Source organism: Arabidopsis lyrata (genome assembly GCF_000004255.2).
Source record: "Arabidopsis lyrata subsp. lyrata unplaced genomic scaffold ARALYscaffold_8, whole genome shotgun sequence".
NCBI classification, from domain to species: domain Eukaryota; kingdom Viridiplantae; phylum Streptophyta; class Magnoliopsida; order Brassicales; family Brassicaceae; genus Arabidopsis; species Arabidopsis lyrata.
Genome location: NW_003302548.1, coordinates 13,040,852 through 13,056,160, shown reverse-complemented (window position 1 = coordinate 13,056,160; position 15,309 = coordinate 13,040,852). Strand labels below are relative to the sequence as shown.

At 42.5% G+C, this 15,309-nt stretch overlaps 3 protein-coding genes and 1 pseudogene across 3 annotated transcripts; all 4 read right to left on the bottom strand.

The window, feature by feature from the left end:
- Positions 1-445: 445 nt before the first annotated feature.
- Positions 446-2,177, bottom strand: LOC9300057. Its single transcript, XM_002863935.2, has 3 exons — positions 1,817-2,177; positions 1,418-1,661; positions 446-809 (listed from the first exon to the last, which is right to left on the bottom strand). The coding sequence occupies exons 2-3, from the start codon at positions 1,628-1,630 to the stop codon at positions 591-593; spliced, it is 432 nt and encodes a 143-aa protein (XP_002863981.1). The 5' UTR covers positions 1,631-1,661; positions 1,817-2,177; the 3' UTR covers positions 446-590.
- A 172-nt stretch (positions 2,178-2,349) lies between these two features.
- On the bottom strand, positions 2,350-3,904 carry LOC9300056 (zinc finger CCHC domain-containing protein 10). Its single transcript, XM_021014304.1, has 2 exons — positions 3,757-3,904; positions 2,350-3,455 (listed from the first exon to the last, which is right to left on the bottom strand). The coding sequence occupies exon 2, from the start codon at positions 3,449-3,451 to the stop codon at positions 2,624-2,626; it is 828 nt and encodes a 275-aa protein (XP_020869963.1). The 5' UTR covers positions 3,452-3,455; positions 3,757-3,904; the 3' UTR covers positions 2,350-2,623.
- A 6,769-nt stretch (positions 3,905-10,673) lies between these two features.
- On the bottom strand, positions 10,674-11,289 carry LOC110225922. The gene has a single exon (XM_021016286.1). It carries the CDS (start codon positions 11,154-11,156, stop codon positions 10,716-10,718), a length of 441 nt encoding a protein of 146 aa, XP_020871945.1. The 5' UTR covers positions 11,157-11,289; the 3' UTR covers positions 10,674-10,715.
- Positions 11,290-12,258: 969 nt separating this feature from the next.
- LOC110225706 lies at positions 12,259-14,956 on the bottom strand (annotated as a pseudogene).
- Between the last annotated feature and the right edge of the window lie 353 nt (positions 14,957-15,309).

Here is a 15,309-nt window from a genome sequence, read left to right as displayed (position 1 = left end):
GTATATAGTTTTACAACATTGTTCCAGTGACCAGAAAGAACAATGCTCTGGTCATGGAACAACAAGAATGTTGGCAGGAATGTCCGATCCTTAGTCCGCACCTTCTTCAGAGATTTAAGAAACTTGAAAAGCAGTTTTGTATACAAGGTGTAACTATTTATATATTTGTTTGTCTCTCTCAAAATAAGAATAACACAAGTACCTGATTCCAGCAATTATACTAATCATATTTGAGTTTAGTGACTTTGAAAGTCTCATCGAGAGACTACTTAGAGCAAGGTTCTAAAACAGTCTCCTGCCGGGCTTTGCATTTTCGGAGATTGTACTCTTTAACAAGAAGAAGACACAAGACAGTGTGTCTTATTCTATCTGGGGTACATATATCATTCTAATTTCCATCCCATTTTCCTATTTCTACCTAAGGTATCGGTGAGACCTTATGAAGTTATGAATGAGTCACAACTGAATGTAATAAAATGATAACAAGATTGTTTATAAGCAGAAACATTGAGAGAAACTTGTCAAGAAACACATTTTAATTACATTACCGTAAAACGAAGATTCAAGAAACAAAGCCTAACAGTCTCGGCTCAGGGCAGTTTAGGGTGGCTAGAGGATTTTCCTGTGAGATTTTCCGGTGACTTAGGGAATTTAGAAGAAGGGTTGTGTTTAGTGAACCAAGTAGTGTATAAGAATTGCTTGTGAGGACCAACATGGTTACATATCAGCTTCAGCTTCTGTCTCTCTCTCATCCATCTTAGTATAATCTTCATGTGACGCTTGCTCGTTAGCCCTCTTAATCCCACTTCCTGTTCAAAACAATTTATACCAATTATCATATTGAAAACTACACTTTGTGTTGTGGTGATACTTGCATAATCTGAAAGAAAGCTAACCAACAACTATTCCACTTCTTAACCTAATACGGTTTATGAGTTATCGTTACTTAACACATCACCAATTGGTTATGAGATAGAGTCTAAGATTCTCTACCTATAGTTATCTCAATCTAAAACCTCAAAGAAAGAAAGTGGAAGCATCTGATAATGTAAAAGAGTGACATCGCCACGTGTTTTAAGATAGAATTCAATCAAAGTTCACATTCTTGACCTCTGGCAGATTGAGAATAGCGCCATTATAGGTATCAAAATTCAGTTCCAGACCTCCAACGATGAACTTAAGATCATCTCTTATCGAGAAAGAGTGGCATCGCCACATGGTTTTGAAATAAATGCCCATTAATCTTAAAATGCTCTGCCTTTGGCCAAATGAAAATTTTCAGTCCCAAATTGGGTTTGAGATATATCTATCACTCTTTCTACCTTTGGAACAGATTTGAGAAACATTCATTCTCTACTTGTTAGTCAATCCAAAACGTCTAAGAAATTGCATCTGGTAATGTAAAAAGAGTGTATACCTTGACACGATCCCAAGTTTCAGCAATGGTGAGAGGTCCATGATCCTTCAAAATATCAAAGATAACTCGAGTGATCGTCTGTGTTTGCTCCGGTGGTGTGTTCAACTCGATTGGTTTCATCTTGGGTTTCGGTTTCGTGGCAAAATGCCTTGTTAACATTCCAACTACATTGTGATTGCTTCTGTTCCAAGGCATCATCATGTTACGCAACATTTTCAGATTTTTTCACTTGTTTCCTCAGCAGCTAGAAATGAATCAAATCAACAAAACCAAAACTGTTTATCATCAAACAACCAACTAAATGGATGCGATTAAATAGTCATCTTCCTAAATTATAACTCTAGAGGATTCCTATTTGAGAAGAATTCAAGAACTTGAGGAATGAAGTGAGGAACAAACCAGTTAAATGCAATTTTTTCCCAGCTCGAATCTCAGCTAGGCATTTTATCGAACACTTTGTGTGCAATATGGGCTTTAGAGGTGTATCAACCGCAGAGATTGAGAAAAGGTTAAAACTTTACAAGGTGAACACAAAGTGGAAGCCCGAGCAAACAAGTATAATCTTCAGAGAGGGATCAGTCTGTGAGGAAGGAGACTAGGGAGAGAGAGACTTTACTACAAACTTAATGTAACTATTTATGTAAGATACATAATTATGGATATTTACAAAACAAGCTCTTAACTTTACTCACTATTTGTATATTTCAGCGAATGATTTTAAGAGGATAATTTTTGCACAAACAATCATCCTAATTCCTTACTCTTTTGTTTGAACTGATTATTTTCCAATTGTTGTTTTGTTAGCACAATTTAGTGATATAATTTGGATCGATGTGGCTATTTTTTTTAGTTATAGAGTGATAACAGTAGATAATTTCCATTCATTGCCAAAGAACCGTCTCCATCCTTCGAATATATGCTAAAACCCACGGTCTCTAAAATCTCTTTATCATAACAACACAAAGCTATTTTGTTAAGGTTTACATTACAACATTCTCCAAGAAACTATTGAGCTATGAAAACTTGAGGGGATTCTAAGATTCATCAGTTTGTTACAACACAGCCATAAATGGCTGACAAACGAAAAAACGAACTTGAGGAAAAAGAAGAAAGAAGCAGTGAGTTTTCTTCATGTAGAACAAAATGATTCATTCTAAAAAGGCATATAAGAATTTTCATCCACTTTCTGATTTCCTGAAAACCAATTCAACGACGTTTGTTGCTGTGCCTCTTGCTCTTCTTCTTTCTTCTGCTTCTATCTTCATCAGAATCTGAGTCCGAAGCTGATTCTGACTCAGATGACTCCGACGAAGAAGAGCTGTATCTTCTTCGCCTTTCTTTACTCTGCTTTTGTTTCTTCTTGCTCTTCTTCGCCTTTCTTTTCCTCCTCCTTTCGTCCTCTGAGTCCGAAGATGAACTGTATTCTGAACTACTCTCTCCAGATGAGCCGTCACTATCTGTTTCAAACACAGAGGCTTCACTGTCACTTCCAGAATCAGACTTTGACCTATGCTTTCTCTTACTCTTCTTAGACCGCCTCTCCACTTCCGCTTTCCCATTAGTTGCATCTAGCTTTTCTTCATCATCATCATCATCATTACCATCAAGATCATCAATCGAAGGCTTCATTCTCAGTTTAGGGTTCTTAAGCTGCTGGGTTCTCGAAGGTCTCGAGATATAAACCCTTTCATTCTTACACTCATAAGTCCAATGTCCAGTTTGGAAACATTTCTGGCACAGTGAAGCAGCCGAAGCACTGCTTCCCACGGCAGAAACTGACATAGTTTTGTCTTTCCTTTCACCAAGCCTAACCGCTTTCTCGGTACTCATCAAATACATCTGCCTCTTTAATTCTCTTTTCTCCTGCCATCTACTGGGACCTTCTTCCTTTTGCCCATAAGCGTTAACGTTTCTCGCCGCTGCAGCTGCTGCTCGCTCCGCTTGAGTACGACTCAGACCTTTAGCAGCAGTAAGTGTTGCAGCCTTGATTTTATCAGCTGCAACTTGTGCTTTCTCGTCCTTTGAATTAGACATGTCTCTGCATTAACAAGAAAATAACCAGAAATTTAAAACCAAATATTCATCTTCAACAAATACAAATCTGAAACAATATAACAATATAGGGTTTAGCCCTAATCACAGGGATTCGAAATTAGGGTATTCTACAAGATGCGACGATTCATCAAACTGGGTTTCACTACCAAAAACCTTACAATAAGATTTGATTCCTAAATTTTAAGACTTTACGATTTGTATCCCGAGAACTAGGGTTTATCGATCTAATTACTCGATTCCAAGATCTACACAAACGTTTGGAAAAGGAATTGAAGAGAACTTACAATTAGAAACGAGAGTACCACCAAGAGGAAGATCGAAGGAGCGTGCTTGAGAGAGACGCAGAGTATGACAAGGCGGCGCAATGCGATGAAGACGAAACAACAGACGACAAAAAGTAGTATTCGTAACTCTTTTCTTATTTTCTCTCAAGCCCTCCGCTCCTTTTTTATTTCCCAACTCTTTCCTAATTTAGTAATTTGTTTTTGCCATCATTTCCTTTTTATTTTAAGAGAAATATCAATGGATATGCATAGAGGAAGCGATAATTAAGTCCCTCCTTTTTACATTGTTCCATCGCTTCTGTTCAATTTTTTTTTTAATTATTTTTGTATGGGGGTGCATCTCTGTCATAGAATACCGTTGGCACAGGTGTATCCTTCACGATCATCTCATTCCTCTGTACCTCCGATACTCTTGTGTTAGTTGATGGCATCCCTATTTCTTTAGTTGATAATCCGTCCTCTATCATGATACTTTTGCCTTTATCTATCATTGTGATAGGTTGAGGATCCATAATCAGAGAGCCATCAGGATCAGAGTAAAAGTGTGCCAGTGTTTCGTCACCTACAGTTTAAAGCATTTAATGGTTGTTTGATAGTGCATAAACAAAATAGCGGATAATATATTGATTATTCATTAACATACCTAATAGCGATAAGCTGTTGTTGTTGGTGTCGGATCCCGCACCAGAAGTCCGGGACCAACCAAAGATTGCCACGTAGACAAGATGAAGACCCATAAAGGATAAAGCCCGTCGGATTAGTAAGCCAAAGGAACAGTCGAAGTGGGTATCGCCACAAGGAAAATCCGAAGTGACTGCATTTCGGCATGAGTTCGGCATCGAAGTCACGGTTGAGTCGGTTTAAGGACATTTGGGCCAAAAGGCGGGGCCCATGAAGATCAGAGTCAACTCAAATTCAAACGTTGAAGCATCAAAGCCAAAGATCAAAACGGACACATTTAAGAGAGAATAATTATACTTAATTAGCCATTTTAATGTCATTTTCCTATGTATAAATACAAAGGCCAATGGCCATGTAAGGGGGATCTTCCTCTCAAGAAAGAAATACTATAGCAATTTTCGTAGCAACTCATAAGTTTTTACAGATTCATTTTTGTCCCTCAAGAGTAATCTTTCCTACTTAATAAAAATACTTGAGTGTGTGAATCTGACATCCACATTTTGGCGCCGTCTGTGGGGAACGAGGATTCTTGAGTGGTCAGATTTTTTCTTTACTACATTTCCGAGATAAGCAACAATGTTCGGAGGAGACGCCGTTGATACATCATTGGCCGAAACCCTCAAAGCTATGCAGCAAACCATGTCGGACATATCACAAAAGTTCTCGGATGTGGAAAAGGCCGTCGATACGTTGCAAACATCCCAGGTATCTCTTAGTCAAAACGTCAGCACTATACAAACTCGTGTTCGCTCTTTAAGTGCAGGAAACCCTGTGGGAATCCGAAGAGGGATATTCAACTCGCCAAGTTCCGCCGCGCGAAATGAAACCAGTGGACAAACAACTCCTGGTGCTACTAATAGTGTAGTTCAGACGTTGGAAGAAGGGACACAGCTTGGAGATGAAGAACAACTTGCAGCTCAATACGAGCAGGAGAACCTCGACCAGTTCGAGACCATGAGGAAGAAGCTAGGCGAACACCTTTCATCTCGCGAATTGCAAGTTTGAGGATCAAAGATTCCCGGAAGCTCAAGTTGGACCCTTACAGCGGATTGGAGGACCCAAAGAGCTATCTCGCAGCTTTCCTGATAGCTGCCGGACGAGTCGAATTGGATGAAGCTGATGAGGACGCAGGTTACTGCAAGCTTTTCTCGGAGAATCTATGTGGCCAAGCTCTAATGTGGTTCACCCAATTAGAGCCGGGTTCGATCAGCAATTTCGACGAACTATCAGCCGTATTCTTAAAGCAATATTCCATCCTTATGGATAAAAGCGTTTCGGATGCCGATCTTTGGAACTTATCGCAAGGATCAAATGAGTCACTTCGAGTTTTCATCACCAAATTCAAAGGAGTGCTGTCAAAGCTCCCAAGAATCTCGCAGCAATCAGCTTTATCTGCCCTACGAAAAGGATTGCGACATGATTCAAGGTTTAAAGAAGACTTAATACTTCATAAACCAGACACAATTCAGGATGCACTCTTCCGCGCAAATAATTGGATGGAAGTAGAGGACGAGAAAGAAAATTTTGCCAAAAGAAATAAACAAGAAAAGACGGCAATCACCGTCCCTACCAAGAAGTTCGAACCTAGGGAGAGCAAAGGACCAAGAAAATTTGGGTCGCAACCCTTCAACAGTACCGTTGGAAAACAATTCCAAGGGAAAGGAAGGACAAACACTTGGGTCCGTGATGAAAGTTTACACTGTGATATTCATAAAGTAACCGGACATTTAACCAAGGATTGTAGTGTCCTTAAAAGGTACCTCGCGGAGCTTTGGGCCAGTGGAGATCTTTCGAAATTTGATATAAAAGATTTTGTGAAGGAATACCATGAAGCAAGGGAAAATTCTAAAGACCAAGATTCCAAAAGACCAAGGTTATCCAACGAGGAAGAACCAAGGAGTTTGAAGGGTAAGATCAATGTGATTCTAGGAGGCTCCAAATTTTGTCGAGATTCGATAAGTTCCATCAAGAAACATAGACGAAATGTCCTACTCAAAGCAAGCTTAAGCGAAGAAGTCGATTTTCAAGGTGCATCAATATCATTTAATGAAGAAGAAACGCAGTACCTCGAAAGACCTCATGATGATGCTCTAGTCATTACCCTTGACGTTGCCAACTTCGAAGTATCAAGGATCCTTATAGATACAGGCAGTTCGGTCGATTTGATCTTTTTAAGTACTTTAGAAAGAATGGGAATTAGTCGGGCGGACATAGTGGGGCCTCCGTCCCCATTAGTTGCATTCACAAGTGAGTCAGCCATGTCTCTCGGGACAATCAAGCTACCGGTCCTTGCCAAAAAGGTATCGAAGATCGTGGACTTCGTTGTCTTCGATAAGCCCGCAGCTTACAACATCATCCTCGGGACTCCCTGGATTTATCAAATGAAAGCAGTCCCCTCTACATATCATCAATGTATTAAATTTCCAACATTAAGAGGAGTGGAAACAATTCGGGGAGATCAAGAAGCTTCACGGACGTGTTATCTAGCTAGCCACCGTATGAAGATTCAATAGCAATTAACGAAGCCCGCAAAAGAGGGACTAAGAACAAAATTTCCTAGCGGGTAGAAGAAAGACGATGTAGTAATCGAAGTGGTGTTGGAAGAAGGCAAGCCGGACCGGAAAATTCGAATTGGGGCAACTTTGACTGGCCAAATAAAAGAAGCTTTGATCGAACTCTTAAGGAAAAACAAAACATCGTTTGCGTGGTCAGCAGCGGACATGCCTGGCATAAATCCAAGTATAATTTGTCATGAACTAAACGTGGATCCAAGCTTCAAACCGGTGAAACAAAAAAGAAGAAAGCTTGGAGTGGAGCGAGCAAAAATAGTAAATGACGAAGTGGATAAACTTTTGAAGATAGGGTCCATAAGAGAAGTGCAATATCCGGAATGGGTAGCAAACACTGTCGTTGTCAAGAAGAAGAATGGGAAAGATAGGGTTTGCATCGACTTCACATACCTCAATAAAGCATGTCCCAAAGACAGTTTCCCGCTCCCACATATAGATCGACTTGTAGAATCCACCGCTGGGAACGAGCTGTTAACATTCATGGACGCCTTCTCGGGTTATAATCAAATAATGATGAACCCCGAAGATCAAGAAAAGACGTCATTTATCACAGATAGAGGTATCTATTGTTACAAGGTAATGCCTTTTGGTTTGAAAAATGCAGGAGCAACTTACCAACGGTTGGTTAACAAAATGTTCCACAATCACCTCGGGAAGACAATGGAAGTCTACATAGATGATATGTTGGTTAAATCTTTGAAGAAAGAGGATCACGTCAAACATTTAGAGGAATGTTTTGATATTCTCAATAAATATCAAATGAAGCTGAACCCGGCAAAGTGCACATTCGGAGTCCCATCCGGAGAATTCCTTGGCTATGTTGTGACAGAAAGAGGGATTGAGGCCAATCCAAATCAAATTAATGCCTTTCTAAACATGCCATCTCCAAGAAACTTCAAGGAAGTACAACGGTTGACTGGGCGGATTACGGCTTTGAACCGTTTTATCTCGAGGTCAACGGATAAGTCGTTACCTTTCTACCAAATCCTAAGAGGAAACAAAGGATTCCTTTGGGATGAGAAGTGTGAAGAAGCTTTTGGGCAGCTTAAGGCATACTTAACCACTCCACCTATATTGTCCAAGCCAGAAGTGGATGAAAAGCTTTATTTGTACGTATCAGTTTCAAACCATGCGGTTAGTGGAGTCTTGGTTCGGGAAGACCGCGGGGAACAGAAGCCGATTTACTACGTAAGTAAGTCAATGACGGATCCAGAAACCAGATATACAATGATGGAAAAACTCGCACTCGCGGTGGTGACCTCGGCTCGGAAGCTGCGCCCGTATTTTCAATCCCATCCGATTGAAGTATTAACCAACCAGCCACTCCGAACAATACTTCATAGTCCAAGTCAGTCCAGACGTTTGGCGAAATGGGCGGTGGAATTGAGCGAGTACGATATAGAGTTCAAAAGCCGGATCAGTATGAAGGCTCAGGTCTTAGCAGACTTCCTGACCGAACTACCAATACCTGGAACGATAGAACAACCGGAGAACCAAACTTGGAAATTACATGTTGACGGGTCTTCGACAAAAGAAGGATCCGGAGTGGGGATCAAGTTGGAGTCTCCAACATCAGAAATTCTAGAACAGTCATTCCGATTGTTATTCAATGCCTCCAACAACGAAGCAGAATATGAAGCCCTGATTGCCGGACTTCGATTGGCTCAAGGAGTTGGAGCTAAGGAAATAGTGGCTTATTGTGATTCGCAATTAGTAGTTAACCAGTTTAATGGAGACTATGAAGCCAAAGACTCAAGAATGGAAGCGTACTTCGAAGTGGTGAAGGATCTATCTAAAAATTTCTCGAAATTCGAATTAATCCGCATACCTCGGGGAGAGAATACAACTGCGGATGCACTTGCCGCATTGGCGTCAACATCAGATCCTGAGTTGAAAAGAGTTATTCAAGTGGAATGCATTTCGGAGCGAAGCATTCAAGACAACAAAGAAACCCTCGTCGTTACAAGGTCTCGAGCAGCGGCACGTGACCGTGGCGAACCAGAGATCGAACCGCCACCTAACAAACGGAGGAAGTCAAAGGGATCAAATACATCTAACAAGGAACCCGTTGTCTTAGCTGAAGATGCGATTCCAGAAACGATATTAGAAACCGAGCCGTTAATCGAGGAGGATGTTCTTGAACCAAACGAACATCCCGAGCCAGAGCCACGAGTATTTCACAAGGTTGACCAAATTCCGGCTAAAGACTGGGGGGCTGACTGGAGGGAGCCGATAAAGCACTACATCATGACAGGTGAGCTCCCAAAGAATAAGTGGCAGGCCAGGAAAATAAAAATCGTTAGCGCGAAATTTTGTCTATCAAAGGATGCGTTATATAGACGAGGTGTCAGTGACCCTTACCTATTATGCATTTTTGGGCCTGAAGTCGAAATCGTCATGAGCGAAGTGCATGAAGGATTATGTGGGAGTCATTCATCAGTAAGGGCTATGGCTTTTAAAGTTAAAAGAATGGGATATTATTGGCCCACTATGATTACAGATTGTGTTAAGTTCGCCCAAAGATGTAAGCGCTGCCAACTCCATGCACCATAGATCCATCAACCGTCGGAATTATTCTCCTCCATTTCCGCCCCATACCCGTTTATGAGGTGGTCAATGGACATCATTGGACCGTTGCACAAATCAACTCGAGGTGTACAATACCTTTTAGTCCTCACGGACTACTTTTCGAAATGGATTGAAGCTGAGGCGTATGTTGGTATCAAGGATTCGGCGGTAAAGACCTTTATTTGGAAAAACATTATATGTCGACATGGAGTTCCGTACGAAATAGTCACTGATAATGGACCACAATTCATTTCACACGAATTTGATGCCTTTTGTGCGGACTGGGGAATCAAAGTCAGTTATTCTACTCCACGATATCCGCAAGGAAACGGTCAAGCTGAAGCTGCGAACAAGACGATATTGAGCAATCTCAAGAAACGCTTAAATCATCTAAAAGGAGGATGGTATGAAGAACTCCAACCCGTCCTGTGGGCCTATCGTACAACCCCTAGGCGACCTACAGGGGAAACTCCATTCTCTTTGGTTTATGGCATGGAGGCGGTAGTACCAGCTGAACTCAATGTGCCCGGACTTCGCCGAACAGAAGCACCGTTAAATGAGGAAGAAAATTCAGCAATGCTTAATGATTCACTAGATACCATAAATGAAAGGCGTGATCAAGCTTTGATTCGGATCCAGAATTACCAGCAGGCAGCAGCCCGGTACTACAATTCTAAAGTTAAAAGTAGGCCGTTCTTCGTGGGAGATTATGTATTAAGGCGCGTCTTTGACAACAAAAAAGAAGAAGGTGCCGGTAAACTCGGTATTAATTGGGAAGGACCTTACATTGTTACCGAAGTGGTTCGGAACGGTGTTTATAGGTTGAAAGACTTAGAAGACAATCCAGTCAAGCGACCTTGGAATGTGATCAACCTAAAGAAGTTTTATGTTTAAAGCTACATGCATTGTTTATGTATATGAACTACGGTGTGGCTTGATCCCGAAATGGGTACGTAGGCAGCTCGGAAACGAGTTCAGCTATTAATAAAAATTTGTTTTATTTCTGTATTAAAGGGAAAGGTTCGACTGTGCGAACAAATGAAGCAAATAAAAGTTCGGCTATGCGAACATACAAAAAATTGGAAAACGAGCGTTTATTCAAGCAAATAAGGCAAAATATCCCTCATCGTACACTTCGGATTATGGAGATCTTGTTGACGAGCAGAACACTTCGACTCCTTGGCCAGCAAGGTCAAGGATTGACAACATGTAGTCTGGAATTCGAGCGAAGTCAGAAATTCCGAGTTCTATCCATTCTCCGGGGTGAGATTCAAGGATGTGGAGATCTCTTGATACCGTAGTAAGCCTGCGTTGCATCCGGTTAATTTTCTTCCGGAGTCTCCTCTTTTCCAATGTAAGCTTCCGATGTTGAAGCGCGAGTGCCTCTATGAATGCCATCGCTGTTCCTTGGTCTCTAATGGGGAGATCCCTGATCAAAGCACATGGAGGTCGGATCTGAGATCTGAAGAAGCCGCGAGGAGGAGAAGTTTGCCTGTTTGGCTCATTTGGAACATCTTCGTTTATCATTCCGATCCTGGAGAAGTCGGGCATAGATTCTGAACATCGAAGGTTGAACTCCATGCCTGTTAAAATGAAGAAGAACGGTGAGGAGAAAAGAGAAGTTGAGACTGTAATTTATAGGAATGTCATATTCCTAAGTCAGCTGCGGATTCTATCCTAGGAATGGAGTGATTCGCGGAGAGATTTATGCCTTCGAACAGATCCTGCATTAAAAGACGCATTTCCGAAGCATCTTCGGGATCTCAGCGACAGAATCAAAGTTCTGCCATTCCCATTGAAAGGGATCACTTTCCAAAGCCCGTATCTTCCTCTCCACCCGAGCGATGCGAGCCTCGAGTGTTTGCCTTTTGAGGCCTAGCCGCTGCCTCTCTTCACACAAGCGACGGTGTTTGTCGGCAACCTAGCATAAAGATGAATGAATAAGATGAAACGAAAAGTTTTTAATCAAAGACGACAGATATTAACCTTGTCAATAAAGTCGCAAGCCTCTTTTTTCTCCTTTGAAGGAAAGTGAAAGACGGCGTGAGGGAAGAGAACGCCGGCCGGTTCAAAACCGTCGCCGGACAAGAAGAGTGGGCTGCCGGGATCAACGGGGGCTACTTTTTCGTTTTCCATTCTTGTAATATTTCTCAAGTAAGATTCTAAAAACATAATTAAATAAAGCTTAGAGGTAGGTAATCCTTTATTTATAATGATTTAGGGTTTGTCTTGGAACCATAAATCCAATAATGGTATTGTGCCCGAGTGGTTTAAACCATTTTTGGAAAATCGAGAGAAGGCAGTTATTGCATTAAAGACGAGCCGTTTTCCCTACTTTTAAGAAATAAGAAGGGAAAAAGCAACCGTCGCATTAACTACAAAAGTTTCTAAGGCCCAAGCCCAATAAATTTATCGAGTTGACTAAACCCGAAGTGGGAACTCGCTTTAAGCCGAGCTCAGTTCTCGCATTCTTAAGAGAAAGGTCTGATCAGCCTAAAAATCTCAAAAGCATAACCACAAGGCCACAAAAGGTTAAAAGCGGACTTTGCAAACCCGCATATAATTTTAACCAAACCCCCTTGCGGTCATAACCTAGAAAAGTTTAAAAGCCTCCTCAGGCAAATATCTTGTTCAAAAGAAATGATAAAGCCTCCTTAGGCCAAAAACAAGTTCGAAATTAAGTTTCAACTAAATGGGACAATCCCCAGTTTAAAGTGGACACAGCCACTACGGATCGACATCCACCTCGGACTCCGGTTCAGCTGTCAAAGTTTCACTCGCCTCCTTAACTGGTGCTTGATCAGATGAAGCTCCTGGACCACCCTCCACGGTACAATCATCCTCCGGAGTGACCTCCGGCGCCGCGGGAACTTTGGGTGGGACAACGTCTTCCGTCTCACTTGAGCCTAGAAAAAATAATTCCAGTCAATCAAAGGTACAAGGTAAGAAAAGGTAGTGAGTATCAAGAGCCAAAAGTTACCCGCCCAGTCTAGGCCCGATTCACTTATAGGAGGAGATTCTATGAAGAATTCCTCAAAGTCCTGCGGGTTGAAAGTCGAAGCGGGAAGAGCTGCCAAACGACTCCGCTTTTCAGAAAGATTGGTCGACAGTTCGGCCCTCTCTTGCACCTCGGAGAAATCTGCATCATGGATTTGGTCCAACAGAATTAGGTTGCTCTCGTGCTCCTTGACGTCTGATTCCAGATCTGACCTAGCCTTCTCGGTTTGAATGAAGCGGATGGCCCCCTGGATCAACTCCATCCCGCATCCCTTAACATCTTTTCTGGATTTCGATGCCGACTTTGCCAACTCGGAATCATGCAACTTGGCTAGCGCCTTGTACTTCACGTTAAGCTCGATAAGTTGGTTGTTCAGGGTATCGCCGGTTGATTCGGATTCATGAAGTCTACCCTGAACACCAGAAAGTTCATCTTGGAGTTTGTAATTCCGGTCGTACTGGTCTTGCAGCTCCCCCTTTATCTACGCAAGCTCGGATGTTAAACTGTCGACCTTGTCCTCCAGATCGTGCTTGGAGCCGGCAGAAGAATTGAGTTCAGCCTCAAGAGCAGAGAATTTCTTCTTCCACATGTCAATCTCCTTCTCCCGTCCAATGACCAACCCTTCGTAATGTTCAATCATGTCGTTAAGCTCGCCGTGAGCCTGGCATTATATATAAACCCGGGATGGCAAGTCAGTTTGCAGAATGGCAATACAATCAAAAAAAAAAAAAAAAAAAAAAAAACGGAACTAACCCGAGATGAGTGGTGAGCGTGAAGCAAGTAGCGTTCGCGAATCGCAGGGCGCCACTTGTCGAAGTCTGGCAAGATCGAACCCGATCGTGTCTTGAAGCATCGGAAGACACTGCCTTCTTTCTCCATAGCTGCGAAGAAGGAAGAGTTGTAAAAATTGGAATCTTAATAGAGACAAAAACGTTTAAGTATGTGTAAGTCACCAAACCTGAAAGCGATTTGACTTGAGGGACAAGAGCAGGCTTTAACCTCGAGGAAGCATCTCGAGATTCAGAATCCCCCTTTTTAGGAGATGCACTCCGAGCAGTCTTTTCGCTATCGGGTTGGGAAGAAGAAGACATATCAACAGGTCGGGGAGGACCCATTGGTTCAGTGGGAGGGGATGATCGAGGTGAACGGTCAGTCCGGGCCCTTGATTTCTCCCTTCGCGGAGAAGAGTCACTACGGGATGATTTGTCCCTCTTCCTGCGAACCAAGTTCTTTAGTGGTTCATTGCTGAAATCGTCTCGGGGAGGACGAGGAGAATCACGACGAGGAGATCGCTCTCTCCGAGGAGAACATTCGTCACGACGTTCGCGACGAGGTGTTAACCTATAAGCAGCAACGGATCTGGCTCCCTCGGAGCTGTTATCATCAACCACCAGGGTCCTGCTGTAATCTTTTTTGTCAATGGCGGCCGCAAGGAACGCCTTGTTTTCATCACAAGCCTCTGCTATCGGCTTGGAAAGTTTCTTACGCTGGGCAGTAAGGGCCCGAGCTGACATTCCCTGAGTTGAGGGAGGAGGCGGAAGACGATGAAGTAGATTGGGAGGACTCATCCTGAGTTTTCGGTTGGCCTCGACAAACCGATCGAGGGTGAAAGAGTTCCAAAGGGTTTCCCCTTCGAGGATTGTTTTGAAGAACTTGACAAATTCTTCAGTCGGGAGAGTTGAAGCGATGAGAGCTGCGAAGTGAAACAACGAATTTGGTCAGTAAAAAAATAAAACGACCAGGAAAGGAGTATACGACCTAGTTTCTACCAGGCTTCGTAGACCACTTCGATGGGAGTACATCGGAAAGATTCCCAATCGAAGCAGGAGTTTTCTTAATCAGGAACCAAGGATGGTGCCAGTTTTCATCCTTGTTCGGGAGGTGCGAGATGACGTTTCTATTGGCATTTGGGTATGCCGAGAAGTATCCTGTTTTCTTTGACGAACTTCTCACGCTTAGAAGTTCATTCATCTCGGGGACTCCAATGACGTAGCCAGCCTCTGCCGCAACGGTTATAATCCCGAGGATGGTTCGGAGGAGATTGGGGGTTAGTTGAGGTAAAGCAATCTCAAGAGCCGCCAAGAATCGAACTAGGGCTTCGGGAAGGGGGAAGGTCAATCCGCAGCCCTTGAAGTAGATTTCGTAAACACAAAAGTAGCCGTCACGGTGGTTCTCCGGAGATTCTGTAGGATCGGCTATTTTGTGCCTCAGCTATGATTCCAGGAGGAATTTGACAAAGCGCCTTTAATCGCTCAAGGGATTGAAGAGTACAGGTGGATTTGTAATGAGGACCGGCAATATCGTTAGGACGAGTGCATTCGTCATTGCTAGAACGCCTCTCATCGTAAGACGGAGATTCAGGTCTCTCAGAATCGGAAGTCATCGGAGAAAAATGAAAAATTCAAGATCCGGCGAAGAGAGGTTCGGTGAAGAAAAGTAGAGAGAAGTTTCGAATAAAGTGCAAATGTAAAAGTAGAAAATGATGATGAAAAGAAGTTACCTTACACAAGCTAAATGATGGAACCGTCTCGGAAGTTGTGAGGGAAGTGGGAAGGTTTTTCCCGTTTTAATAGTAATTAATTAATATACGGTCATAATGATGACAGATGTCATTCGGGTAAAAATGGCTAGTGCCGAAATTAAAGGAGTGATGAGATTTTCGGCGGGAAATCAGAAAGATTTTCGAGTGCAATCTTTGGTCATTTAAGCATTTAAAGTTCTCCGAATTGGAATGGC

Bases quoted from the DNA above. Each gene is read 5' to 3' on its own strand.
- LOC9300057 (XM_002863935.2), bottom strand. From the start codon at position 1,630: ATGTTGCGTAACATGATGATGCCTTGGAACAGAAGCAATCACAATGTA. The intron at 810-1,417 runs GTATACACTCTT...TGTTTTGAACAG, and splicing joins AAACTTGGGATCGTGTCAAG to GAAGTGGGATTAAGAGGGCT.
- LOC9300056 (XM_021014304.1), bottom strand. From the start codon at position 3,451: ATGTCTAATTCAAAGGACGAGAAAGCACAAGTTGCAGCTGATAAAATC.
- LOC110225922 (XM_021016286.1), bottom strand. From the start codon at position 11,156: ATGGAGTTCAACCTTCGATGTTCAGAATCTATGCCCGACTTCTCCAGG.